This window comes from Panicum virgatum, chromosome 7N (genome assembly GCF_016808335.1).
Source record: "Panicum virgatum strain AP13 chromosome 7N, P.virgatum_v5, whole genome shotgun sequence".
NCBI lineage: Eukaryota > Viridiplantae > Streptophyta > Magnoliopsida > Poales > Poaceae > Panicum > Panicum virgatum.
In genome coordinates, this window is record NC_053151.1 from 40,850,666 (window position 1) to 40,875,882 (window position 25,217).

The window sequence follows — 25,217 nt, forward strand, 5'->3', positions numbered from 1 at the left end:
CCAGCCTCAACGTAGCAGGTGGCTAGTTGTGACTGCCGGGGGTGTTGTCCTTGTGTGTGCTTTCTTTGTTGTCCAGTCTTGAACTCCGTTGCGCCGGTAGTTCAGACTGCCGGGGGTGGGGGTGTTGGTGTATATATGAGAGGCCCATCTAGAGGCCTATGTACAGCTACTATATTACCCACTCTTTTAGGGTTTGGAGGAATACAATGAGTATATTCCCTAACAGGCTCCAACCGGGACTAAAGGATGATCCTTTGCTTCTGGTTGGTGACTCCAACCCAAATTAAAGAGTATTTAATCTCGATTGATGACTCCAATCCAGACTAAAGGGTCTTTCACGAGTTAATTTAAATGAAAAGCATTCCATCTAAAATTACATATGCTGCGTAGATAAGATGGTAAAAAAGATATGCGCGAGACGAGACGTCTTGAGTTCTAATCTTTAAAATTTTAAATGTCAGTTATATAGTATTACCGAAAGAGAAAAACAAAAAGAACAGTGATCCGACGGCTGTAGAAACACCCGCGGAGATCGAAGGGCTAAGAGAAACTCCAGTGTAGTGACTAAATTTGAGTGACTAAAACTCATTTTAATCACACACTTTCCAAGTTTAGTCACTTAAAATATAGTCTTTACTCCAGCAGCACCGACTAAATAGACTTCTAAATATATTAAAAGGAAAAAAGTGATGGGCTCTACTTTTGGTAGCCTAAGCAGAGGGTGACCAAATTGAGGAGGTAGGAGAGGAAATTTAGTCACCCTCTTATTTTAGTCACCCAAGTAAGAGCTCTGCTAAAGATAGAAATTTGAGCAAAATAATTAAAATATGAATTTAGTCACTCCAATAAAAACACTGCTCGAGTTGCTCGAAAGCTCCGGGATGGACACATGATACACTGCTACACGCTGCCCAGACTCCGGTTTATTTATGCGCGTGGGGCCGCGACCCAACTGTACTAGCACTTGGCTCCACGCGAGGGTGATCCTACACTCTGTCACGTGCAATAATAACATGGGCTGTGTTTAGATTTTTGAATAGTGTTAGAAAAAGTTATATCGGACACTGTAATATATTATAGTATTTTTTGTTTGTTTGTAGTAAATATTGTCCTATCATGATCTAACTAGGCTCAAAAGATTCGTCTCGCAACGTACATCAAAACTATGCAATTAGTTTTTTTATTTAACTACATTTAGTACTACATGCATAAGTCATTTGCTATATTTAATGTTTCGATGTGATTTTGATGTGATGGAAAATTTGGAAAGTTTGAAGATCTAAACACACCCATGATGACTTTACCTCAGAAATCCCACTGACAATACGGTCCATCCGACCATCCCATCCCAGCCCCACTAGTCATCTACGCAGATCCACGAACCAAGGGCCCCAGGTCTCCAACTATCCCAGCCTGACACGCAGGGCCCACACGCCATCGCGTCCACATCGGGCCATCGGCAAACTACCACGCGCACAAATTGGAGTCTCTCCTCATCACTCCTCCCCCGCGTCTCGTCTTCGTCTCCACCTTCCCCACGGGTCGCAGGCCAACCAACCAATCTCCCGTCTCGCTTCGCCGCGCTTTAAAGTCGAGAGATCTTTTTTTTTTGTCCGCGTCCTCCTCCGCCCCTCGATCGCTGCTCCAGTGCTCCCCCTGCCACCGGCCGCTACTGCCGCCAGCGATGGATCGTGAAGAAGGTAAAGCAGCGCCAGCGCAGAGCCCACCGAATTTGGGAGCGATTCTGGCTAACCTGGGGCCTGGTTGCCATTGGTGTGCAGTGACTGAATTCCTGGGGCAGGTGCCCCTCCTGCAGTGCCTCCCGGGCTCCTCCATCCGCAGGATCGCCGAGGTCGTCCAGATCAAGCGCTACGGTACGTACCTTGCGTGGCCGCGACCGCGACCGCTGCTGGTTGTTGGCCTGCTGGATTGATTCATAGTCTATTTTTCATCAAAGGTGAATTGACGGCGGATTTTGTTTCCATTGGGGTTACTTTGTTTGTGTTTTCGAAATTTGATGTGCTCTCCAATTCCGTACCTAATATTCTGCACAGCTCACAGTATTTGCGAATGTTTAATGTTGGGTCTCGTAGACTACCGCCAAACTCAAGTTTCGAAACAAGCGAATACGAACGTAGCTCTGCGAGAAACAGGATAACGGTTTTTTAGTCAAGTGCTAACCAGTAGTCTGTACTCTGTAGTCCATAGTGACCTGATTATGTTTATAACTGGGTTGACCACTTGACCCTTGGCGCCTGTTCAGTCTAGCCCCAATCTAGGAGCCTCTGCTGTTTAAGATTTTGTGGACAATAAATTTGGTTTGGCTTCAAGGTATATTATTTTGGGTTTCTGCCTTGCAGAACCTGGTGACTATGTTGCCCGCGAAGGTGAACCTGTAGATGGCCTTTACATCATATTGGATGGTCAGGTAAAAATTTGTGCAAATTCTTGCTTATGTTGGTTCTATGAGTACACATACAGTTTATATGGTGTATAAACTGTCGATCAGTAAGCTAAAAGGGTATATTCGTGTATGAACTAAATATTTCCGGTAATCCTTAAGCGATTCATGGTTGCCATCCATCTTCAGCATTGATGATTATTTGATTATCATGTAGTATCAGGGAAAAAGGCCCCTACAAGGGGAAATCATATCAGTAGCTTAGTAATCAATTCAAATATGTGGATCATATCATTTTGACCTGAACCATCTTTTCTTTCTAAATTAATTCCTTGTAGATTGTAGAAGAACTATCACTTGTCAATTTTTTATAACATGATAATTTGTACTGTTGTTTGTGCGCAAGACTCACTCAAGTTCCATCATTTCAGAGTATTTTATGGTCCTATTCTTCTGTAGCTTATTTCCTTCCCTAACTGTATTAAACTATCTTGTTGCTGTTTCATGCCTTTCACTCAGTTATTTTTCTTCCATATTTCTTATCTCCAAGAAAGTATGATGGAATGACATGTACATCTGCTATTTACCATAACGGAAGAGGGGGGAAGAGATTGACGCTATTATTAGTGGATTACTTTTTGATACTTGAATGAAACTCTCTTTGTCTTGAAGGCTGAAGTTTCCGCATCTGCGAATGCAGAAGAAGCAAACCGCCCAGACTATGTGTTAAATAAGTATGACTACTTTGGTTACGGTAAGTTCTTTCCTATCATGTTTTTTAAATTTTAATAATCTAGTTCAAATGCATTATGTGTAGAAAAGATATATAGTAGTTATGTTGTACATATGTTATTTCATTCTTTAATTTTTTACATTATTTTGTAGGCACGAATAGTTCCGATCATCAAGTAAATGTTGTTGCACTATCGAAGGTCATTATTTCTAACATTCCCACATTTGATTTTTCATTCTTTTTGCTGTAGGATTCCCTTTTCCCAGTGATACTATGCTGATGGCATTTCCAAATGTGTGTAACAATATCTAGCTTAGTGCTTTCATCCATTGCAGCTGACCTGCTTCATATTGCCCAATCAATATGGACATTTGTTACAACCAAAAACAATTTGGAATGCGGAGGAGACACCTGAACATTCTTTACTGGAACGAATTTTGCATTTAGAACCACTAGAGGTAAGTGTAAGGTGGTGTCTATGATGTTTTTGTTCTGTTATGGGTGTTATGGGTGTATAGTTTGGGTACTGTACTTGAAACATATGTGCTATCAGATGCAACACCTCAATTTTATTTTTGAGTTAAATACACCAATGGTCTTTAAACTTGTCTTGAGATGCCACTTAGGTCCACGAACTTGCAAAATCGAAATCTGGCTCCCTGAACTTGTTAAGTTGTGCCACTTAGGTCCATACCTCTTGAGATGGCGCCACGTGGCATGAATATATGCAAAAAAACCCTCCAAAATTGCTATCTTCTACCTTCACCCCTTCCCTCCCATTCTGTCTCTTTCTCTCTCCCCACACCTCCTCTGCTTCCTCCGCCAGTGGGTGGAGCTCGCCGTCGCCCCCTGCCTCCTCGCCTTCCACTGGAGCTCGCGGCCGCCGCGGCCGCCCCCGCCCCCTGAAGCTTGTGGCTGCCGCCCCTGGAGCTCGCGGATTCCGCGCTCGCCGCCCCCACCTAGAGTTCGCGACCTTCGCGGCACGCCGCCCCTGGCTCGCCGCTCCCTCTGCTCCACCTTGGCCGCCGCGCACGCCGAAGGAAGGAGCTCGCGCCGGGTCGAGGAAGACGAGAGGCGGGACGGCGGCCCGCGCGAGGCTCCGCCGCCGGAGCCAGTGAGGAGGCACGACGGAGGGAGCAGGGCGCTCGAGCAGAGCAGAGCAGCCCCCCCCCCCCCCGCCTCGCGCAGGCCAGCCCCGGCGCTGCCCGCCCGCCGTAGGAAGAGGGAGAGCAGGGGCGGGGGGCGCCACCGCGAGATCCACCGGGGAGGCGCTGACGCCGGGGTGCAGGGGGCGGGGAAGTATGCGCGCGGCCCTGCTCGCCGCCGGAGAGGAGGGAGGCGCTGGCGGAGGAGGCAAGGGGAGGCGCTGGCGTGCGGAGCAAGAGGGCTCGCTGCCGGAGAGGAGGGAGGCGCTGGCAGAGGAGGCAAGGAGAGGCGCTGGCGTGCGGAGCAAGAGGGCGGCGGCCGCGGCGAGGCGAGCTCGAGCCGGAGCAGGGGCGCCGCCGCGGCGGCGAGCCCGTGCGCCACCCACGTCCGCCCGCCCGCTCGGCCCACGCTGCCCACCGCGCCCGCCCGCGCAGACGCCTGTGCGTGCGCCTCCGGCCGCCGCGATCGCTCCTCGGCCCGGCACGCGCAGCCGAAGGCCCGTCGCCATGGCGGGGCCCTGCTCGCCTCATCCCCGTCGTAGCCGAAGGCGCCGCGGCCATGGCAGGGCTCTGCCCGCGACGATGCCCGTCGGCCGCCCCTGCTTCGCGCCTCGCCCCTAAGCGAGTTAGGATGGATGGGGCGGCCGAGGAGGGGCCTGGCCGGAGGAGCTGGCGTGGCAGATCCGGCCGGCGGAGATGCGCACCGCCATGGCCGCCGCTGCGAGGAGGCAAAAGGAGGGCGCCGCCGGCCACCACGGGAGGAGGTGCGCAGGCCGCCGCGGTCTCTGGCGCGCACCAGCCACCGTGCGTCAGCCGTCGCCCGCGCGAGAGGGAAGGGAGAGGGAAGGGAAGGGAGCGGCACGACGATGAGGGGCGGCGCCGGCTGGAGGAGCTTGCCGAGGGACACCTGCATGGCTGTGGACGCGGGGGCCGGAGTGGTCGCCGGCGGTGAGAGAGTTGAAAGAGACAAGGAGGATGTAGATATAGAAGATGATAAAATTTAAGGGTTTTTTTGCATATATTCATACCTCTTGACGGGTTATGGACCTAAATGGCACAACTTTACAAGTTCAGGGTGTCAGATTTTGATTTTGCAAGTTCGTGGACCTAAGTGGCACCTCAGGACAAGTTCGAGGGCCGCTGGTGTATTTAACTCTTTATTTTTTAAAAAAAATCACTCGTTTACCATATCCAGTGTGCACCAAATGGATTTAAGACAGACAGTGGAATTTTTGTGTTCCCATTTGAAGGCTAACGAATTCTTGCCTGAAAGAAACAAAGGATATTCTCTAACAGATTTGAACGGTTGCATTTCCTCATTAAGTTAAAAGTACAAACTTGATAAATGCAGTCTTAATGTGTCATAACATTTTGAAGTGAGGTCCTTTGTCTTGCTTACCACAATGATTATCCCTGTTTCTTAGGTTGATATCTTCCGTGGGTTTACTTTGCCAGAAGCTCCAACTTTTAGGCAAGTTTTTGGAGGACAATTGATTGGACAGGCATGTTTTCTACTGCCCTCTGTTACTTCTGCAATCTAGATCCTTAATACAAAGATACGCAGCTCTCCTGCGTATTCGAGAAAAAAAAGATCTTGTGAATATATTGGACCACTTCCTTTCCCTGGTCTGAATTCTTATTCAACCTTTTATGTTTCGGCGGAAATTTGTGATTCATTAAGTCAATAGCAAAAGGCAAACTTCTTTAGACATGCTTCCTCTACTTCCCATAAACTTGTGGTTTGCATATAAGAACATATCCGTTCTACCTTATTTTGCTAGTCTTTTTTTTTATCATATGATTTTCTTGAATGATATATTCACTTGATAGACATCTCAGTTATCAAAGAAGTAGCTAAGCATCTCTAAGTTATAAATATGTTGCTAAGCACCTCTGGGACACAAAATTGACTGCTTAGATGCCTTTCGAATACCTGCAGCTATTAGTTTGAATTCAGAAAAAGCCCCTTTTGATTCAGTTATGCAGCTCCCTTGCTGCTGACCATTTGTATTCTTTTGGACAAATGTCTTTCTGTCTCCTACTATTAACTCTATGATTCGTTTTAGTAAAAGCTGGGGATCCTTTTAAAAGATTTTAAGCATGTAATAAGCTTTTCTATTTGATCCTGTGCAGGCACTTGCAGCTGCATCCAAGACTGTTGATTGTCTTAAAATGGTTCATAGTTTGCATGCGATTTTTCTTGTTGCTGGAGACAATAACAGTAAGGCTCTCAAAACCTATGTGATCTTTTGCTATTTGGCCGACCTAATATAATCTGAGAACCACTAATATACCAGTTCATAAATACTTATAAGCAGAAGCTTCTAGTTTGGGCTCACCTGGGGCTCCAATTTATTATTCTTATTTATGATCAATAGAATAACAGTCATTAGATTTAACTCTTGCATCTTCTCCATAAGTGGTAGTAAGCTGAGGATCAGGTGTACTTACCTTTAATCCAACAAAGAAATTTGATGCTCATGGCTGTCTTTGATTTGTCCTCTCTGGTAGTGCCAATAATATATCAAGTTCATCGGGCGCGTGATGGATCCAGTTTTGCAACCAGAAAAGTGGAGGCAAAGCAGAAAGGCCTAGTTATATTCACTTTGATTGCTTCTTTCCAGGTGATTATCCTTCTGGGTCTTTTGCCTTTGTAAATGATAATATAGGAAACTTAACTGGGCAGATTAAGTATCTTATCTTATACAACTTGATTGATACAAGTGATGATCATCATTTGTCAATCTATTGCATTCGACTGAGAATCTGTTAGGTGTCAAATGAAGGTTAACCTTATACATTCCAAAACAGCTATTTTAATTAGTACGTCAGTCCAAACTGTTATCAAATTTAACTTGAGATGTAACTGAAAGGAAAATATGAACAGTTGGAAAGAAAAATGGCTCCTTTTAGCACTTGCACACTTTACTAAATTATGTTCTTAAAACCAGTAACTGGTATATCCTCAGCAGTTGCCAATCAAAATCAACCTTATCGCAGTAGCTACCAAACAATATCATTCTTAGTCTCAAATTTGATTAGTAAATTTATTTATGGTCCATAGATAATTTTTTTGCGGTGTAACTGCAAGAAATTTATTCATAGTTTGAGATTTCTGAATAGCAAAGGCCAATCTCCTGAAATCTGTCAGCGTGAATTTGATCTGGCTATTTATTTTATTTAATTGATTCTATTGCAGAAGGAAGAAGTAGGTTTTGACCATCAGGCTGCAATCATGCCTAATGTTCCTCCTCCTGAACAGGCAAGGATTGCTCTCTTTCCTTCCATTTGGTATATGTGGGAGGACAAACAGACAACTAATAAGCAATAAAATGCAGCTCCTTAATCTGGAGGAGATACGAGAAAGACGGCTTACTGACCCGCGCTTCCCAACGTAAGTTTTCTGACTTCCTATCAATATCTTTTGATAGTTTTCTAAATTAACATTGCTCTCAGGTTGTTCATCATTTTAGTCATCAAAACCATAGCCTTCAGTATTTGCTTCTTTGTGCTGTTGAAAATATATGATTGTTGATGAGTGTCATTTTTGTAGTGGACCTACCTTTCTGTCAATACACATTTATAATATTAATATTCTTTCTTAGCGAGTTTCAATATTGTTCATCTGAGCGTCATTTCTGAGTGGATTTTTACTGTGTTGGCTGCAGGCAATATAGGAACTTGGCAGCTAAAAAGAAGTTCACGCCTTGGCCTATAGAAATGAGATTCTGTGAAGATTCAGCATCTCAACATAAACCAAGGTTAGGCCTGCATTTAGGCAAGTTAGGCCTCAAATACCTACGCCGACCTTATTAATTCTGAAATTCAGTATATAGATCCCAGTTTCTGTTGCAACGAGATTTTCCATATTCTTTCAATATAGATCCTTTTATTAGTAGAAATAATTATGATTCAGTATTGCCTCTGATTCTTTTTCAGCTTAAACTATTGGTTTAGAGCTCGAGGAAAGCTTTCAGATGATCAAGCTCTGCATAGGTTTGTAATTTGATCACATACACTTATCATTGTTTATATACTTGTGCATAATGTTATTCTGTGATATTACAGATGTGTCGTAGCATATGCTTCAGATCTACTGTATTCTGGTGTCAGCCTGAATCCTCATCGGGAGAAGGGTTTAAAGACATACTCACTCAGTCTCGACCACTCGTACGTTTTCTATTACATTCGCTATAGTGATTCCAATCATCATTTGTTCATTACTTCAGCAAAATTTTGTTTATTCTTATTGTTGCTTGTCATTGTTCTGCAGGATCTGGTTCCACAAGCCTGTGAAGGCTGATGACTGGTTGCTGTATGTGGTAAGCAATTGTCCATCTCTTCATCTGATACAGATACAAAGTAACATGTCTATGTCAGATACTGAGGTTCATGTTGCTTCCCATGAGAATAGATCGAGAGCCCATCTGCGCATGGTGGCCGGGGTTTCGTCACCGGACGCATGTTCAACAGGCAAGGAGAGGTATGCACTCATTGCTTCAGAGCTCTAGACTCTTGCTTGTGCACACACTGTTGTGACCCAAATAATTAATACTGTTCTCTGCTCGAATGCTCAGCTTATCATGTCGCTGACCCAAGAGGCGCTGATTAGGAGGGAGAAGACACGAGAACCAAACCCGAGGCCAAAGCTTTGAAAGGTGCAGAAGAGTCTGTACTAGGCTCTCTTTTCAATTTGTTTCGCATATGTACGATTCAGCGCAAAAATGTACAGTATCGATATATTGAAGGAAAAGGTGGTATCAATTGTTCTGAGCTGGGTATATTTGTAACTCGAAGTGTGAACAGGGTAATGGAATATGAATGAGAGTTGGGAAAATAAACAGGCAATTGGCATCATTTCAGTCTTAACACATTGTCAATGTCAACATTGGCCGCAGCTTCGGCTGTTCGCGACTATTGGGCTCGTGTTTGCACCAGGAGTCTAATAGTGGTTACATCTGAAACACTAATAAGAAAAAAAAACAGTAACGAAATTTAGTTGTGCAACGCTCAGGAAATGTGCCCCTCCCAATTTTAACTTTTATAAGCTGCCAGTGAACAGAAGTCTCTTTTTGAGCTGCTTTCGGTGAATCACAACGCCAAAAACGTCTCTTTTTAGGCACCCTTCGCTTAAAGACTGTTCTCAGAATTCAAAGCTGGGAGCTTGAAACAAAGAGTCCATTTATGATTTTTCGTTTCTTATTTAACCCAAAACCACCTCAGCAACTTGAATCTGGTATAGAGGTAGTTGTGTGTAACAGATAATGATGTAGTGCAGTCACTGGATTATAAAGATTACACGCTTATCTCCAGAATACAATTCAAAAAAGCTAATTCAACGCTTTGTTAATCATCCTCTCCAAAGCTACAATCCAAAATCAACAAAAACAAACAGGCTTTTAAGAGAGGAATAAACTGATACACACAGTAGGCCTTGAATGAATAGACACCTGTGACAAACCTAATTGTGGTTGTCCTGTCACTCTAATAATCATTCAATCTTAATGTAGGAACACCATTACCGAAAGACCTTTATCCAAAAAAAATACAATGAGGGTCATGTTAAATACTTTGGAAATGATGAGATATTAAGAGATGTTGCTAGGAAATGCTGTTTTATTAATTTCGAAGCTGATAAGGTAAGGAGAAGGTTAATAGAACTGAGAGATCCTCCAATAATACATATGCCACGAGTCTATCCAAATACATCGGCCAAATCCATCTTTCTGTTCTAGTTTCAACTTGCAGGTAGGTTCCGTTCAATGGCACAGTGACATTTCCCACAACAAAATGGTCAGCACCAAAACTACAGATCTTACATCCAACAAAGTTGTGCTTTCTGATCAAATAAACCTACGAAAGAAATGAAATCCAACATCCACTTGTGGCTGTCCTGTCAGTAATCAATCCCTGTTTACTGATATATCAACCAGTCAGGAACTCTTTTTTCTTCGAAAAATAGGATGGATATTCACATTCAAACTCTCCAATTTCTCACACTGGGCAATTGATTCATTCATTCTCTCAAGAACCTTGGGCAATGTAGCGATATTAGCCTCCACTTTTAATTTGAGGAGCTTCAGCTTTTCAAGCTGCTCTTGGTCATCTTCAACATTTGAAGTTTCAGAAACTGTTGGAACTTCTGCAATACCCATGGATATATTACTGTTATTTGTTATTAACTGTTAGGAGAAAATTGTGTAAAAATTGCTATGAAAAATTATTGAGTTTAGCACTTAGTGTGCAAGCTAAGGGAGGCAAGCTATAAAGGGAGGGAACAAGAGACAATCAATTTATTAACTAAAAGCGATGCAAGGCTAGTTAAATATGCAGAAGAAATTGTCGACAAGCAATGTCCACTATAATAGGTTCGACATTACAGAATGAAAGACTTCCGTGGGAGGGGGCATGGAACGGGATAATTCTAACCCTCAATAAGAAACAAAGGAGGGAGCATGTACTAGCTCACCCCCTTATGCCCTAACACTTGCTAAATCTGCACTGAGTTAAAAATATAATGTAACAAATCAAAGCACACCGAGTTTGCTTAAATCGCTTCTGGGAATCATGCAATGATTTGCATGCAACAAGTTTCAAGTTCTGAAATTAACAGCCCCCCTCATACAGCGGATTGTGCAACAACAGATGTAAAATATTATGGGCGTTTGATATACTTGAACTAAGTGACTATAACTCATCATTACATTCAGATCATAAACATCGAAAATAGTTACTATTGTCACCAGGCAGCGGAAATTGGCCATTATCATTTAACAACTGGACCCCTATACAAGCTAAATTGTAAGCATGCATAGATACTGAATATAGGTCATCGATTTGCAGTGAAAAGTAAACAAAATCTCCCCCGCGTTTCCCTTGCTAAAAGCCACAATTTAGAAAAAATATTTTTGTGAATGATCCACGACTTAAATTATTAGCGAGAGAAGGCCTCGACTTTTCCCATCCTTACCCGAATTTAACCACGCCACACTTGGTGGCCTTGCCTATCCACAAGAATCCCCATGTGGGGTCATTTCTACACATATACCATGAGAACGAACCTGCTGACGCACAAATGACATAAACGCCACCCAAGGTGGACCGGACCAGTCAAAACCCTAGGTACTAGAACAAGGCAATAAGAGGGGTGTTACCAATGCGGGCGGAAGGGAGGAGAGCGGCGAGGCGGGAGGCGACCGCGTCGGGAACGCGCTTGGCCGTGCCGCGGAGGTGCTCGAGGACGCGTCGGTCCAGATCGGCTAGCTCGCTCTCCAGCTCCTCCACCTCCCTCTCCAGCTCCTCCGCTTCGTCCTCTGCGGCGGGGGGCGGAGCCTTGCGCTTCCGGGGTTTGAGCACGGCTCCAGCTTGGCCTGGTGCGGGCGCGGCGCCGGCCATGGTGGGCAAGAGCGCGCGGAGCCGAGGCGAGTGGAGAGCAAAGTAACCGCCGGAGAGGGACAGCTAAGCCGACGAGGCGACGAGGGGAGCGGAGCTGTTTCAATTTGGGAGCGGGGTCACGCGTGGGTAACTTGGCTCGGCCGTTGGGTTCCGATCTGGGGTCTGGCTGTCTCTCTGCTCGCGCGGGACCGGCTGGAGGATTTCTTTTTTCCGAGATCGGCTCCGATTTTTCTCCACCACCTAAAATTTCTGGATGTTGAATAATTGAATTGTTGACACCCCCTTAACTTTTCGATATCATTTATTTTTCACATTGAAGTTAAGAAAATGGTTTTAGCACCCGTAGAAGGCACACGTAGTAAATTGTGGATTTTATCAAAACAAAAGCTATGAAATATTCTTCTCAGAAAAAAATTCTAAATCTGGTTTAATCTTAATTAATGCATAAAATTTTGTTAGGGCATCAGGAGTGGTAAGCCGGTGTCGACCTTAGACTGGGACCCATGAGATCTCCTCTCTCATTGTCTCCCGTATTGCTTCCGGGATATTTAACTTTTTATCATATAGTTACAAACTGTATCTTTTAAAAACCATCTTTACGAAAGGTTCTTAAGAAAACTTTCTGCAAATTTTACATTGAAGAGAGTACTTCTTAATCGTGTGTGAAAGGATCATGACATCCTAAGGCGGGATGAATTAGGTGTTAAAAAGCTAAGGCTCCAAACATATACAAAAATCTATCCAAATTCTATCTAGACCTAGACGTGGAATAGGTTTGCCTACGTACTTTTATCTCTACCGCAAAAGAGTTTTGTATCTTTCAATCATATAAACTACACAAGGTAATTTAGGAGAGGCAAATGCGGGAGTAAATGAGGTAGAGAATGTGTGACGACACTATGACTTTTTGCCGAGGTATCGGAAAGATCTTACTTTTCACTAATCCTTGTTGGAGCCTCTCACGAGGGAATGCCCGCGCAAAGGGCCAAGCTTCCAGTCGAGTAACTCCGTGGATAGACAATGGGCCTTCCCCATGCTGCCTTGCCTCTTCCGGATGCTCCTTGCCGTCTTCACTAGGTAGAGCTTCGGCAAATCATTGAGGGTCTCTCCTCCCTCTCACAAGCATCGGCGGCCATTCCACAAACTCGGTTGGAGGATATCTCAAGACTTACAAGCTCCGGATTAACGACTGTTGTTGCACGCAAGCACTGATAGCGAAGAGGTGTGCAAACTTCGTCTAACTCCAGACTAAAACCCAAAGCAATGCACTAAGCGGTCTAAAAAAGCACTATTCAAGCTGCATTGCATGTCAGGAAAGGGGAAAAAACACTTGGTTAATTACTAGATAGCCTTGTATCACGAATTCTAACAATCATTGATGTTCATGGAGTGGCGCTCTATTGCAGGGCAAAGTCATGGAGGATATAACAGTGATATATAACTCCAGTGCCATCTATAATGTAAACACAAACCTGCAAATAGGTAGCTGAAAATATGCCAAAAGAGAGAATTCTACGGTACGTACTTACCAATGAAAAACTTTCTAGATCTGGCATACAGTTCATAGGAGTGATCGAGCAAGTAAGCTTGGGAAGGAAAAATTATTGGGCACGTCAGCATGTTCTTCCGTTCACTTTTTTCTTTAAACGGAACGGCCATTTGCTTTTTATTCACAGATTTATAGAACTTGTTGCAGTTCCTAACTCTAGTACCTGTGACGTAATAGACTCTAGTAGTTGAAGTAAACTACAGTTGAGTTTATTAGGGCTGGAGCCGACCTTACGGACGTTTACTTTCAACCGTGGTTGTCAAAACTCCTTTAAACTCGAGAGACTTTGATATTAATATAGTTCTCCTATTAGTACATATTGACGCAAAGCTTCCGAAATAAGTTTTCGAGGCCCACAAACTAGTAGTAATTCAGTTCAGTAAAATTAACACAAATCTAAGAGAACGACTGGTGTAGGAGTTTTTTTTTTTTTGGAACAAAGACGTACTAGACATAAGTGATGTGCGCAACACAGTGTCGCCGGTCAATTTGTGGCCGGACCACATAAACCACCAGCGAGCTTTTTGTCTGTTTAGTGCCTTCGGCGAGCAAGATATTTTGCTTCCTCAAGTTGTATGTGACGTGCCAGCAGAACTAATCCGGGCTCAGATATAAAGCTATAAACTGCAACCATGGATTTTTGCAAGAATATTCTAACCTGAAGCTAGTATGCTACTCCCTCCGTTTAAAATTATAAGTCATTTTAAGAATTTTGGAGAGTCAAACATCTCAAAATTTGACCAAAATTATATAGAGAAATACAAAAAATTATGAAATCAAATAGGTATATTATGAAAATATAACTAACAAGGAATCTAATGATACCTAATTGGTATCATAATTATTATTATCTTATTATATAAATTTATTCAAATTTGAAAAATTTTGACTTTCCAAGATTTTTGGAATGACTTATAATTTGGAACGGATGGAGTACAATTTGCAGCAAACACTCTGCCCCCAGTAAGTGGGCATATCCCTCTCGATCTGGCTACCTTTGCTTTTGCAAACAGAAGCAGGCACCCAAATCTTAAATTCGCTCTCTAATAATTCGACTAAGACTGGAGAAGAAGTAATCCCATGATAGCACCAGTGGCATAACTTTTCAGGCACCATGCGTGGTGGAGCCGTGGAGGAACTAGCTGCGTATAGTTCCAGCTGCAGACCTGCAGTGTCATCTGCAGAGGCTGCATCACATTTTTCCACCATGCAAAACTGAAGCTCTGGTTTTGTTTTCTATTGTTGAATATGGATGTGATCTGAGAGGAAAATATGAACGAAACGTGAATTCTCTCGACTCCAAGAACGAGTTAGACTTTTCTGAAGAACGATTGCTGTGCCGAAGCTTGGATCTCAAGTGGACATAAACACTAGCAAAAGAAAAACTTCAAGAATCCCTGCAACTTCTGCAAGAACGCTGCAGAACAAGCAAACCGGCAAGAATGCTGCAGAAACCAGCAAATTGGCAAGAGTTTTTTTTTGTCTCTGATGAGATGAGCTCGATTAAAGCTATATCGACTCTACTTACATATTTCATGCGAGCCTGCGACAGACATGTATCATGTACATTCAACTGAAGACGTGTTGGAGGGGCAGTTACCAGCAGTCTGCCACTCTGCGTAGGCGCACGAGGAGTGCTAAAAGCTCCGATCCGTATGCACGGCGGCAAGAGCGGACCCGGGGCGGCGTCAAGCGGCGGCGACGTCCCGATCCGCGCCCACGGTCGGCCTCGGCGAGTGCCGCGCGGGCGCGAACCTGGCGCTGAAGTCCGGCTCCCGCTCCTCGAGGCAGCCGTCGTCGAAGTTCTGCGCGTAGCTGAGCGGGTCGTAGTTGAGGCCGCCGGCGCCGAGGGTGGAGGAGCGGCCGAGCCGCCGCCTGCGCCGCGCCAGGCTGAGGTGCTGCCGCAGCCTGCGCCACAGCGCGGCGACGCCGAAGCGGCCCCAGCAGGAGGCCATCGCGCCGCGCGCCCGGTGGCTGAACGGGTCCGCGTCCTCCTCGTCGCGCTCCTCCATCGTCGGCAGCCTCCCCGGCGAGCCAAGCGCCCACATCGGAGCAGCTCCTCCCTCCCCCCCTCTCTGTACGGTGGGGGAGAGCGAGCGAGCGCCGAGCGAGCAACTAGCTTGGCGAAGCGATGATGCGTGCGTAGCTGGTTGGTTGGTTGGTCGGTCTCGGCAGATGAGGCGGATAGGAGAGCGCGGGGGGGAGGCGGGGGCCGTGGGATGCGAGGCGGACGGCGGAGATGGGAGGGGGCCCTGCGGGCGCTGCGCGTGGATCGTGATGAGGTGTCCCCCGGCCTCGTCGGCACATTCCGTCGTGCCAGCGGGATCTCGGCTGACGTGGGGCTCACCCGGTCCCACAGCGGGGGCACGTCTTTTCAGATCCGGAGTGCAAGCAAAAGAGTGTGGAATGTTGATTGCTTTTGTTGTTGGCGTCTGCATTTCTACGTGGTGTTGGTTTGGGTTTTTAGAGAACTGGAATACAATTTGAATTTTCTGTATTCAAACTGTATTCCAATATTTTTGTTTGGTATGATCTGAGGCTCTGAGCATTGCAGATCACTCCTTGAATTGGTTTAGGTTGGCCGTTTGGTATGATCTGAGGCTCTGAGCATTGCAGATTGCATTGCTATATGCTTCGGTAGGTTAGTTGCAGAAGATCCCCGTTTGGAGTCGGGACAAATGTGACATGCTGGTCCCATTTGGTTGCCAAAATTTGGCTCGGTATCATGTGGCCCGTACAAATTTGAACAGGTTGAGATTGGTTCGTTGTCAGTCGGATCACAGATCTGTTAGTATTGATCTCCACTAGTTGGCCCAACGGCGAACTGGGCCCTTGACTCGCATCCTGATCGGGGACGCCTAGCCCAATAGATGGCTGGTGGGCCCCTGTCGCGCAGTGCTATATATAGAGGGGGTGGGGACTGCGGCACTTGTCACGAGGTTCGCCGCCGCTACAGTTCCCACCGTCCTAAACCCTAACCCGATCTAGAGGCAAGCGCTGCTGCGGCGGGAAGCGCCACAAGCGACGCACCATCGCCGTCGACCATGCCACTGTCCTCGCAGGACGTCACCACCACCAGCACCGGCACTGCAACTTCTACATCGCCCATCGCTGCCTGTGCGCAGCCTCCATCGACGAACGAGGTCGTGCCGGAACCCTCAACGGCAACAACAGTGACAAGGTATGTCTCACAGTATAGAAAAAACCCACTCGATCTGTCACTAGGAGATCCAAAGATCCTAACAATGGTACCAGAGCCGATCTAGTGAGTAGATCGAGATGGGAAAAGAGTCAAAGAAAGGATTCGGTCATGAATCGAAAGAGGAAGAAAGAAATTTCGATCTCGGATCGAAAGAGGAAAAGAATATAGCTCAAATCCTAACCCTAAGAGAAAGGACGGGAGGAGCAAGGATGCACCTGGCTCCATACCGCCGCCGCCGCCGCCGGCGGCCAAAGACGTGCGCGATAGAACTCCCGAGACGCCGGCTTGCCGGCGCTCCACCGCCTCCGTGCGGGAAAGAACGGGCCGACGCCGCGCACACCACTCGGCGCCCCTCTAAGCACGCACGCACAGGCCCCAAAGGACACCACCAAGGTGCCGCTCGACGGCGCCGCGCGCGGCTCCGGCCGCACGCGTGCACCGGCAAAGGGTGCCACAGTGGCGCCGCCGGCCATCTTCCTACGTCGCCTCCGTGCGGTGCTGAGAGAGAATAGAAAGGGGGAGGACCGCGGCCACGTGCGGTCAGGACCGCTCCTCACCGGCTCCGGCGAAAGGGGGGAGGGCCACGGCGATGCGGCGTCCCTCCGGCCGCCATGGCCGCTGCCGCTCGGCGCTGCGAAAAGAAAGGAGGGGAAAGAAGCAAGTGAGGCAAGGGCTCAAGGTCCCGCGGCCATGGCGCGGCGGCCGGACAGGGCGGCGCGGGGGCCGGTGGCCGCCGGCGGCGCCGCCAGACACGAGCTGAGAGAGAGGAGGAGGGAGAATGGAGATAGGGTTACGGGGGAGCGGGCTGCCGCGGTTTTGATCCGCGAAAAGCAAGGCCAGCCGTCGGATTCGATCCGACGGCCCGGGAGCGGCCGAATGCTTTTGGGCCGGGATGCAGCCTGTGAAAGGGGGACGAGCCGCGCCGGGCCGGTTTGGCGGCCCGGTCATCTGCTGTCGGGCCAAAGGCCCAGGCGGGCGTCGCGAGCAGGCCGCGGGCCAAAATCTCAAGCGGGCTGCTTCAACAGAAAAGAAAAATTCAAGTTTCTCGATTTCAGAAGCACTCCTTTGAAATTTTTTGCATAGTTTCGATCTCTATACAAATTTGAACCAATGGGATAATTTGTTTTAGAGAATATTAAAGTTTACAGTACTATTGCTAATGAATAAGTATTTTTGTCATGTTTCCACTGCAAAGTAAAGGTTTCATCCTCTATTTAAATTAGAACCAACGGGACAATTTAAATAGAGAAGTAGAAAGATGTTGCTTTAAAGTTAAATTATGGTATTGTTATTTTCTGACCAACGTTGATGATAGCAATATTATGATTTTATTATGAGTTTAAAGTTCAAGATTAAATCTCTGACAAATTTTGCATCAATGTGATCAATTTTCAGAGAAAAGAGAAAAACAAAGAATTGATTCTGAAAAGAAAGAAAAGTCTTCCGCTGCAATAAAGAAAGATAGACTCAGATGAGTTTTTCCCTGTGGGAAAAAGGAGCCTTTAACTTTAAGGTTAAGAAAAACTTCCGCTATTGTATGTCAAAGAAAGGATGTTTTGGCACTATTTTGCCATTATAAGTGTCAAGTTGAGCGTTAGTTTGCTCTTAAAAGAAAGAAATTTAAAGTTTATTATGATGTTGTCATTTTCTGACCAAAGTTGATGATGACAATATTTTTTTTTTATTCTAGTGATGTGTTCTATTTCTGCCCAACGGTGATATAGAATTGAAAGTAAAGGAAAGTTGTATATTTTAATTTTGACCAACGTTAAATTAAGACATACAATTCTTCCCAAGTAGAGAGAAATTAACAAACAAAAGTTGATTCCGATCAACGTTACAGATAAAGTTTTAAGATTACTCAGCTATATAGTTGAGGTTAAGAAAGAAAAGTGCTTGTTCAATTCTGATTTTTAGTTGATATGGAAAAGAGATGCAACTTATTCGGAAAAGTTTTTGGTTTTTCTCTCACTAAAGTTTTTGTAATATAGAGATTTGTTAAATTTTCTGATTAAATTGGAACCAACAGGAAGATTTAATCAGAAAATAAAGTATATATGCATGTTTTAGTCATTGTGACCAAAGTTTCTTCGTCCTTCAACAACAGTAAAGATAATGGTTGAAATGAGTTTGACGCATGTTCAATTTGATCAACGTTGAATTAAACATGTGTTACCAATGCATTTAAAGTTTATTATCGCAAGTCGGAAAAGTTTTGGCACTTGTGCCATTCATATCCTGCATGACAGGGAAAGTTTTTGTGATGACTCACGTGCGACATGAGTATCACATAAAAGTGAAGAAATCTAAGGGACCTTTTAAAGTTATCCCAACAATTCTCATGCACTACTATAGTGGCATGTTGGATAGTGACTTGAAAAGAATCGAAGGACAAAAAGAAAGTTGTATGCGAACCAAGATTGCAAGCATGACTTGCAAAAGTATAGCAAAATGAATAACTTGATGAGTTCTTGAAAGTGCAACAAATCAAGAACTCTGAGGAGCTCTTGAAAAGGAACGAGGAAATGGTACTCCCATTATTTTGTATGACTCGGTCATATGAATAAAGTTCTAGTAATGAAATGCTCCTCGTTCACAAGTGTTAAAAATAGTTTCGAAATTATGGCAGTAAAGTTTGTGCCATATTTCGAGGGGGAGAAAGATTAGAAAGACAAGAAAAATTAAAATTTAGAGAGAATTTCCCCACAAAGTTAAATGCGATGCATTTTTTAAAAGCAAAGATGATCTATTAAAGTGAATATGACCGACCGAAAAGGGAGTACAACGGTCATAATGTTGATATCCCAACCATAAAAATAAGCAAGATTCTTAGAGTTTTTCAGCTCTAAATAGGAAGAAAAGAAAGTTGAGCCTCAAAACACCCGAAAAAAAGGGTGGTGCTTAAAGCACCCTTTGAGGCTTGTAAAGAACAAACTCAAACAAAAGTTTGAAGATATTCAATCTTTGCAATAGATGGGATAATCTGGGGGAGTAAAGTATGTCGAGAACTAAGGCTTGAAGAGAAGTGGGATTGTATGTTCACTCCTATGATTTAAGCACTGAAATTGTTTTCACGTTGTATGAATGTCATAAATTGAGTTGTCTCATTCATCGACGTGGTGAGAAGCCATGAAAGATATAATGAGACCTAAAAGTTCCAAATTTATTTTGGAACATAGAATAAGTTCCTAATGGAGGCAAGACAGTAGGCTATAATGGGTCTATAAGATTGAAACGAGACTCTGGAGGGAACATGGAAAGTTGCTAAGCGCGACTTGTGGCAAAAGTTTTTATGCAAATAATGAGACATTTTATGCAGTCTCATGAAAGGATTCTTTTAGAATCATAATGACATTGGTGCATACTACTTTTAGGATCGTATTAGATGGATGTTTGAACAATATCTCCTAACAGAGATTTGTGCGAGAAAGTATATACATGACATAACCAAATGGTTTTGTTGTGGAAAGAAAAAAACATTGGAATACCACCTGATGAAATCAGATCACGGAACAGTGGCCTCTAAAGTTTTGTGAGAATAAAATTTTTGAGTTTTAAGTAAAGGTCAAGATGACAAATTGCAAATATGCAAAGTTTAAAGATGGGAAATTCTTTTTTCCCGCAAAGTTCAAAGAAGGTTATTATGACCTCTAGTTTTGATAAGAATAATCTCGGTGAAGAGCCATTCACTCTAGGAAAAGGAAATTCACCGGGATAAAAGAAAAGGGGGTATCAAGACTATCGCAGAAAGCATACTTAGAAAAGAGTTCTAAAGATATATAGTATGCATGCGAGTAAGCCTACGCCTGTCCTATTGTCAAGGGTAATAGTTTTGGAATTTTTCAGAATTCCAGGAACCGTTATATGATCGATCAAAAGAAAAAGGTTCAATGTGCTTCAGCTGTTGGAAGTAAAATTAGTGCTCAAAAGAATTTACCCTGACATAGTGCAAGTATCCGGGACATTTTGGCAGAAGTCCAGTCCAGCAATAGATCACTGGAATGGAGTTATAGAATGTTTTGCAATTTTGCAAAATATTGTCAGCCTCATGCTAAGTAAGAAATGAACATATACTCTCAAAAGGATGTGAGTAAAAGGAATTAAGTTTTGGCGAGATGTTTAGTGAAGCCCACAGTAGTAGCTAACACTCGCGCTTGGAGTTTTATTGTGGAAAAGCTCCAAAGCAAAATAGTTGTGATTCATGGGTTGTGTACCCAAAGTTTGGCATTATATGAGGCTACAGGACAGGCAAAATGGTTAAGAAAACCATTACCCGGAATTGATAATGGTAGACAACAGCAATATACCATTCGAATGTTTTTATTCCTATGGCAACATGTTAAGTGTGCTGCCAAACACATTGACAATGGCTTATATGTTGCAAAGGAGAAAATCCAGAATCATATGAAATCATGGAGCACCAAAGTATCAAAAAAGTGTTTGCGGATCCGCTTACCAAAAGGCCTACCGCCCAAGTCGACATGGGTTTTACGGGAGGCCTATGATTTCTAGATTACTAAAGGGCCCAAAGAAAGGTTAAGGTCTTGTTTCAATACAGAAAGGTGCATTGTGGCTGTTAATCTGATGGTAAGTGATAACTGTCATGACGAAGCACGCCCTATGTATCGATCTGCAATGAGATGAGGACCGAAAGCAAAGCAAGTAAAGAAAAGTAAAGAGTTAAGTTCAAGTTGAGAAGTTTAAAAGAGTAAGGTGAGATCAAGGGGGGACAATGTTAGTATTGATCTCCACCAGTTGGCCCAACGGCGAACTAGGCCCTTGACTCGCGTCCTGATCGGGGACGCCCAGCCCAATAGATGGCTGGTGGGCCCCTGTCGCGCAGTGCTATATATAGAGGGGGTGGGGACTGCGGCACTTGTCACGATGTTCGCCGCCGCTACAGTTCCCACCGTCCTAAACCCTAACCCGATCTAGAGGGAAGCGCTGCTGCGGCGGGAAGCGCCACAAGCGACGCACCATCGCCGTCGACCATGCCACTATCCTCGCAGGACGTCACCACCACCGGCACCGGCACCGGCACTGCAACTTCTACATCGCCCGTCGCTGTCTGTGCGCAGCCTCCATCGACGAACGAGGTCGTGCCGGAACCCTCAACGGCAACAACAGTGACAAGGTATGTCTCACAGTATAGAAAAAACACATTCGATCTGTCACTAGGAGATCCAAAGATCCTAACAAGATCTAATTATGACATTGTAAGTTGTAACATGTTCTGTGCTAGAACGCTTAAGAGTCTACCTGTCCATGCGAGCATACATCCCAACTCTTAGCCTGTTCAACTAAACTTTAGCTAGCTTAATTTTCAAAGCCAAACTTTAGCCAACTAAAAATTCTCTCAGCTAAACTGGGGTGTTTGGATCCTCTAGCTAATAAACCCAGCTAAAATTTAGCTAACTTCAGCTGTCTTGAAATGGCTAAACTTTAGCTAATTTAGCCAGCTAAAATTTAGTTGGTGGATCCAAACAAGAAATCCGTCCGGAAATTAGACAATTCAAACATGCACTTAGTTCTGGGTCATTTTTAATTTTGAAATCCACAACCCACACTATGATTATTTCCCTTTTTTCTTGCACAAGTTTTTTATCCGGGCTTAAATTTGACATGCATATAGATTGCATTCTGTCCTACTACTGTCCTGTTCGACGCATGCAACACAAAAAGGGTAGTAGGCGCCGATCTCTCACCTCCTTCATTTCCTCCACAAGGAAGCCTCGAACGGGAGTCTAGATGAACTTGTGTGGTCACGACCAAGCTTTTGCATCCATTCCCTATTTTAAGCCATCTCAGCATTTGACCACAGAACGCTTAGCCATTTTCAGGTCACAGGAAGAAAAACTAACCTCCCCTACGCATGTAGCGCCACCTCGTGCTACCGTCCCTCATTTCATTCCGGCGTTCCACATGGACAATCCAAAAATCCACAGGAGGTGCACGCTACGGGGTCTCGTCCTCCGCGTCGCCGCGGCCGTCGTCCTCCTCCTGCTGTCTCCGGCGGCGGTCACCCCGGTCGCCAGCCACAATGACCACGGCGTGCACAACAACTACCTCATCCTCGTGCGCAGCGCGTACGAGTACGACAAGAAGCTGCACCAGAACGTGTCGAGCTGGCACGCGTCGCTCCTGGCGTCGGTGTGCGACTCCGCCAAGGAGGCGCTGGAGGCGGACCCGTCCGCCATGACCCGGCTCATCTACTCCTACCGCAACGTCGTCAACGGGTTCGCCGCCCGCATGACGCCGGAGGAGCTGGAGAAGATGTCCAAGATGGAGTGGTTCGACCGCTCCCTCCCCGAGCAGACGTACCACCTCCTGACCACGCACACGCCGGAGATGCTCGGGCTCACGGGCGGCGACCCCCGCCGCGGCGGCCTGTGGAACACCAGCAACATGGGCGAGGGCATCATCATCGGGATCCTCGACGACGGCATCTACGGCGGCCACCCTTCGTTCGACGGGGCCGGGATGAAGCCGCCGCCGCCCAAGTGGAAGGGCCGCTGCGATTTCAACAAGACGGTCTGCAACAACAAGCTCATCGGCGCGCGCTCCTACTTCGAGTCGGCCAAGTGGAAGTGGAAGGGCCTCCAAGACCCGGTGCTCCCCATCAGCGAGGGGCAGCACGGCACGCACACGTCCAGCACGGCGGCCGGCGCGTTCGTGCCCAACGCCAGCGTCTTCGGCAACGGGCTCGGCACGGCCGCCGGCATGGCCCCCCGCGCGCACATCGCCTTCTACCAGGTGTGCTACGAGCAGAAGGGCTGCGACCGGGACGACATCCTGGCGGCGGTGGATGACGCCATCGAGGACGGCGTCGACATCCTCTCCCTCTCGCTCGGCCACGAGGATGCCATCGACTTCTCGGATGACCCCGTCTCGCTCGGCGGGTACACGGCCATCCTGAACGGCGTGTTCATCTGCGCGGCGGCGGGCAACACCGGGCCGAGCCCCGCGACCCTCGTCAACGAGGCGCCGTGGCTGCTCACCGTGGGGGCGAGCACCAGCGACAGGAGATTCGCGGCCTCCGTGAAGCTCGGGGACAAGGTTGAGGTGGAGGGCCAGTCGCTCAACGACCCCAACACCACCGTGGGCGATCCGCGCCCGCTGGTTCACGACGTGGACGGCAAGTGCGCCAGCGAGAGCGTGCTGATGGCGCAAAACATCACCGGCAAGATCATCATCTGCGACGCCGGCGGCGTCGTGAGCACCGAGAAGGCCAAGATGGCGAAGCGCGCCGGCGCGGCCGGGATGATCGTCGTCGTCCCGGAGGTGTTCGGCGCGGTGGTCATGCCGAGGGCGCACGCCATCCCGACGGTGCAGGTCGCCTTCGCGGCGGGGCAGAAGATCAAGGAGTTCATGCAGACCTCGCGGGGCGCGACGGCTGCGTTCGTCTTCAAAGGGTCAGTGTTCAAGACCCCGCAGTCGCCGATGGTGGCACCCTTCTCCTCGCGGGGCCCCAACAGGCGGAGCCGTGGGATCCTGAAGCCCGACCTCATCGGCCCCGGGGTGAACATCCTCGCCGGCGTCCCCTCGATCGAGGACGTGGAGCTGCCGCCCGACGCGGCGGTGCCCAGGTTCGACATCAAGTCTGGGACGTCCATGGCGGCGCCGCACCTGAGCGGGATCGCCGCGCTGATCAAGCACGCGCACCCGAACTGGTCGCCCGCGGCCATCAAGTCGGCGCTGATGACGACGGCGGAGCCCACCGACAACCTCCGGCAGCCGATCGCGGACGTGGACGGCAAGCCGGCGACCTTCCTCGCGTTGGGCGCCGGCCACGTGAACCCTCAGAGGGCCATAGACCCGGGGCTCGTGTACAACATGACGGCCGCGGGCTACGTGCCGTACCTGTGCGGGCTCAACTACACGGACCAGAAGGTGAGCACGATCATCTACCCGGAGCCGGCGGTGTCGTGCGCCAAGCTGTCGCGGCTGGAGCAGGACGACCTCAACTACCCGTCCATCATCGCCATCCTCGACCAGCCGCCGTTCACCGCGACGGCCAACCGCTCCGTGACGAACGTCGGCGCCGCCAGCTCGACGTACGTCGTGGAGGTGGAGGTGCCGGCGTCGGTGAAGGTGGAGGTGAACCCGCCGAAGCTGACGTTCAAGGCGGTGGACGAGGTCCTCAACTACTCGGTCACCATCAAGTCGGCGGACGGCCGGGCGCCGGCAAGCCCGGTCGAGGGGCAGCTCAAGTGGGTCTGCGGCAAGTACGTCGTGCGCAGCCCGCTGCTGGTCGTCGCCGGGGCACGTCAAGCCTAACCCTCGATCGGTAGCAGCTCGTGAGCTTAGCTTTTGATTGAGATCGATGTGATGCGATTAATTCCTTCGCTTTTGATTTGGTAGGCTTACTTAATTAGACGTACAGAGCAAATCCTTCCCTTGGGGAAAGTGAGACTGTGAGAGATAATTTTCTTCCTCTATTTGTTTGTTTATTAAAATTTCTCTAAAAGTTTACTCTCAAGTGTAAATTATATCGGCGACTGATTTTGTAATGGTAATGACTTAATTATGGTCAGCCGTACTTTTATGCTATTGCACGGCAGGCTAAAACTACTATCCACCGCCACGAGCCGTAGCACATGTAACTAATTTTAAAATTTTAAAAAGTTATAATTCTTAAATCATCAATCAGATTCAAATTTCGATTGACACAGTTATATCTCTTTCGAAGAGACCTTCAAAACAAGACCCCACTTGTATATGTTTCGATAATACTTTTCGAAGACACCTAAATTGCTTTATGTATAATAGAAAAATATCATAATAAATTAGAT

The 25,217-nt window shown here is 46.7% G+C and overlaps 4 protein-coding genes across 7 annotated transcripts; 2 read left to right on the top strand and 2 right to left on the bottom strand.

The window, feature by feature from the left end:
- Nucleotides 1-1,485: 1,485 nt before the first annotated feature.
- Nucleotides 1,486-9,148, top strand: LOC120681452 (acyl-coenzyme A thioesterase 8-like). Of its 4 annotated transcripts, none has more exons than XM_039962950.1 (17): nt 1,487-1,700; nt 1,782-1,874; nt 2,361-2,428; nt 3,074-3,155; nt 3,287-3,333; nt 3,452-3,592; nt 5,704-5,781; nt 6,413-6,500; nt 6,791-6,903; nt 7,479-7,541; nt 7,618-7,673; nt 7,948-8,040; nt 8,219-8,275; nt 8,348-8,449; nt 8,553-8,601; nt 8,694-8,762; nt 8,857-9,148. In XM_039962950.1, exons 1-17 carry the CDS (start codon nt 1,685-1,687, stop codon nt 8,932-8,934), a joined length of 1,293 nt encoding a protein of 430 aa, XP_039818884.1. In that variant the 5' UTR covers nt 1,487-1,684; the 3' UTR covers nt 8,935-9,148. The 4 variants fall into 4 exon arrangements, with proteins under 4 accessions (XP_039818881.1, XP_039818884.1, XP_039818885.1 ...); XM_039962951.1 differs by having other exon boundaries at nt 1,488-1,700; nt 3,470-3,592; XM_039962947.1 differs by having other exon boundaries at nt 1,486-1,874.
- Nucleotides 9,149-9,875: 727 nt separating this feature from the next.
- LOC120681453 lies at nt 9,876-11,802 on the bottom strand. The gene is made up of 2 exons (XM_039962952.1): nt 11,434-11,802; nt 9,876-10,421 (listed from the first exon to the last, which is right to left on the bottom strand). The coding sequence occupies exons 1-2, from the start codon at nt 11,672-11,674 to the stop codon at nt 10,213-10,215; spliced, it is 450 nt and encodes a 149-aa protein (XP_039818886.1). The 5' UTR covers nt 11,675-11,802; the 3' UTR covers nt 9,876-10,212.
- A 2,779-nt stretch (nt 11,803-14,581) lies between these two features.
- LOC120683573 lies at nt 14,582-15,387 on the bottom strand. The gene has a single exon (XM_039965662.1). It carries the CDS (start codon nt 15,269-15,271, stop codon nt 14,912-14,914), a length of 360 nt encoding a protein of 119 aa, XP_039821596.1. The 5' UTR covers nt 15,272-15,387; the 3' UTR covers nt 14,582-14,911.
- A 6,903-nt stretch (nt 15,388-22,290) lies between these two features.
- LOC120683217 (subtilisin-like protease 1) lies at nt 22,291-24,949 on the top strand. The gene has a single exon (XM_039965244.1). It carries the CDS (start codon nt 22,348-22,350, stop codon nt 24,700-24,702), a length of 2,355 nt encoding a protein of 784 aa, XP_039821178.1. The 5' UTR covers nt 22,291-22,347; the 3' UTR covers nt 24,703-24,949.
- The last annotated feature ends 268 nt before the right edge of the window (nt 24,950-25,217 follow it).

Coding starts and splice junctions, on each gene's coding strand:
- LOC120681452 (XM_039962947.1), top strand. CDS start 1,685: ATGGATCGTGAAGAAGGTAAAGCAGCGCCAGCGCAGAGCCCACCGAAT. Junction 3,156..3,286: donor GTATGACTACTTTGGTTACG/GTAAGTTCTTTC, acceptor ATTATTTTGTAG/GCACGAATAGTTCCGATCAT. Junction 6,904..7,478: donor CTTTGATTGCTTCTTTCCAG/GTGATTATCCTT, acceptor ATTCTATTGCAG/AAGGAAGAAGTAGGTTTTGA.
- LOC120683573 (XM_039965662.1), bottom strand. CDS start 15,271: ATGTGGGCGCTTGGCTCGCCGGGGAGGCTGCCGACGATGGAGGAGCGC.
- LOC120681453 (XM_039962952.1), bottom strand. CDS start 11,674: ATGGCCGGCGCCGCGCCCGCACCAGGCCAAGCTGGAGCCGTGCTCAAA. Junction 10,422..11,433: donor CCTCCCTTCCGCCCGCATTG/GTAACACCCCTC, acceptor TGGGTATTGCAG/AAGTTCCAACAGTTTCTGAA.
- LOC120683217 (XM_039965244.1), top strand. CDS start 22,348: ATGGACAATCCAAAAATCCACAGGAGGTGCACGCTACGGGGTCTCGTC.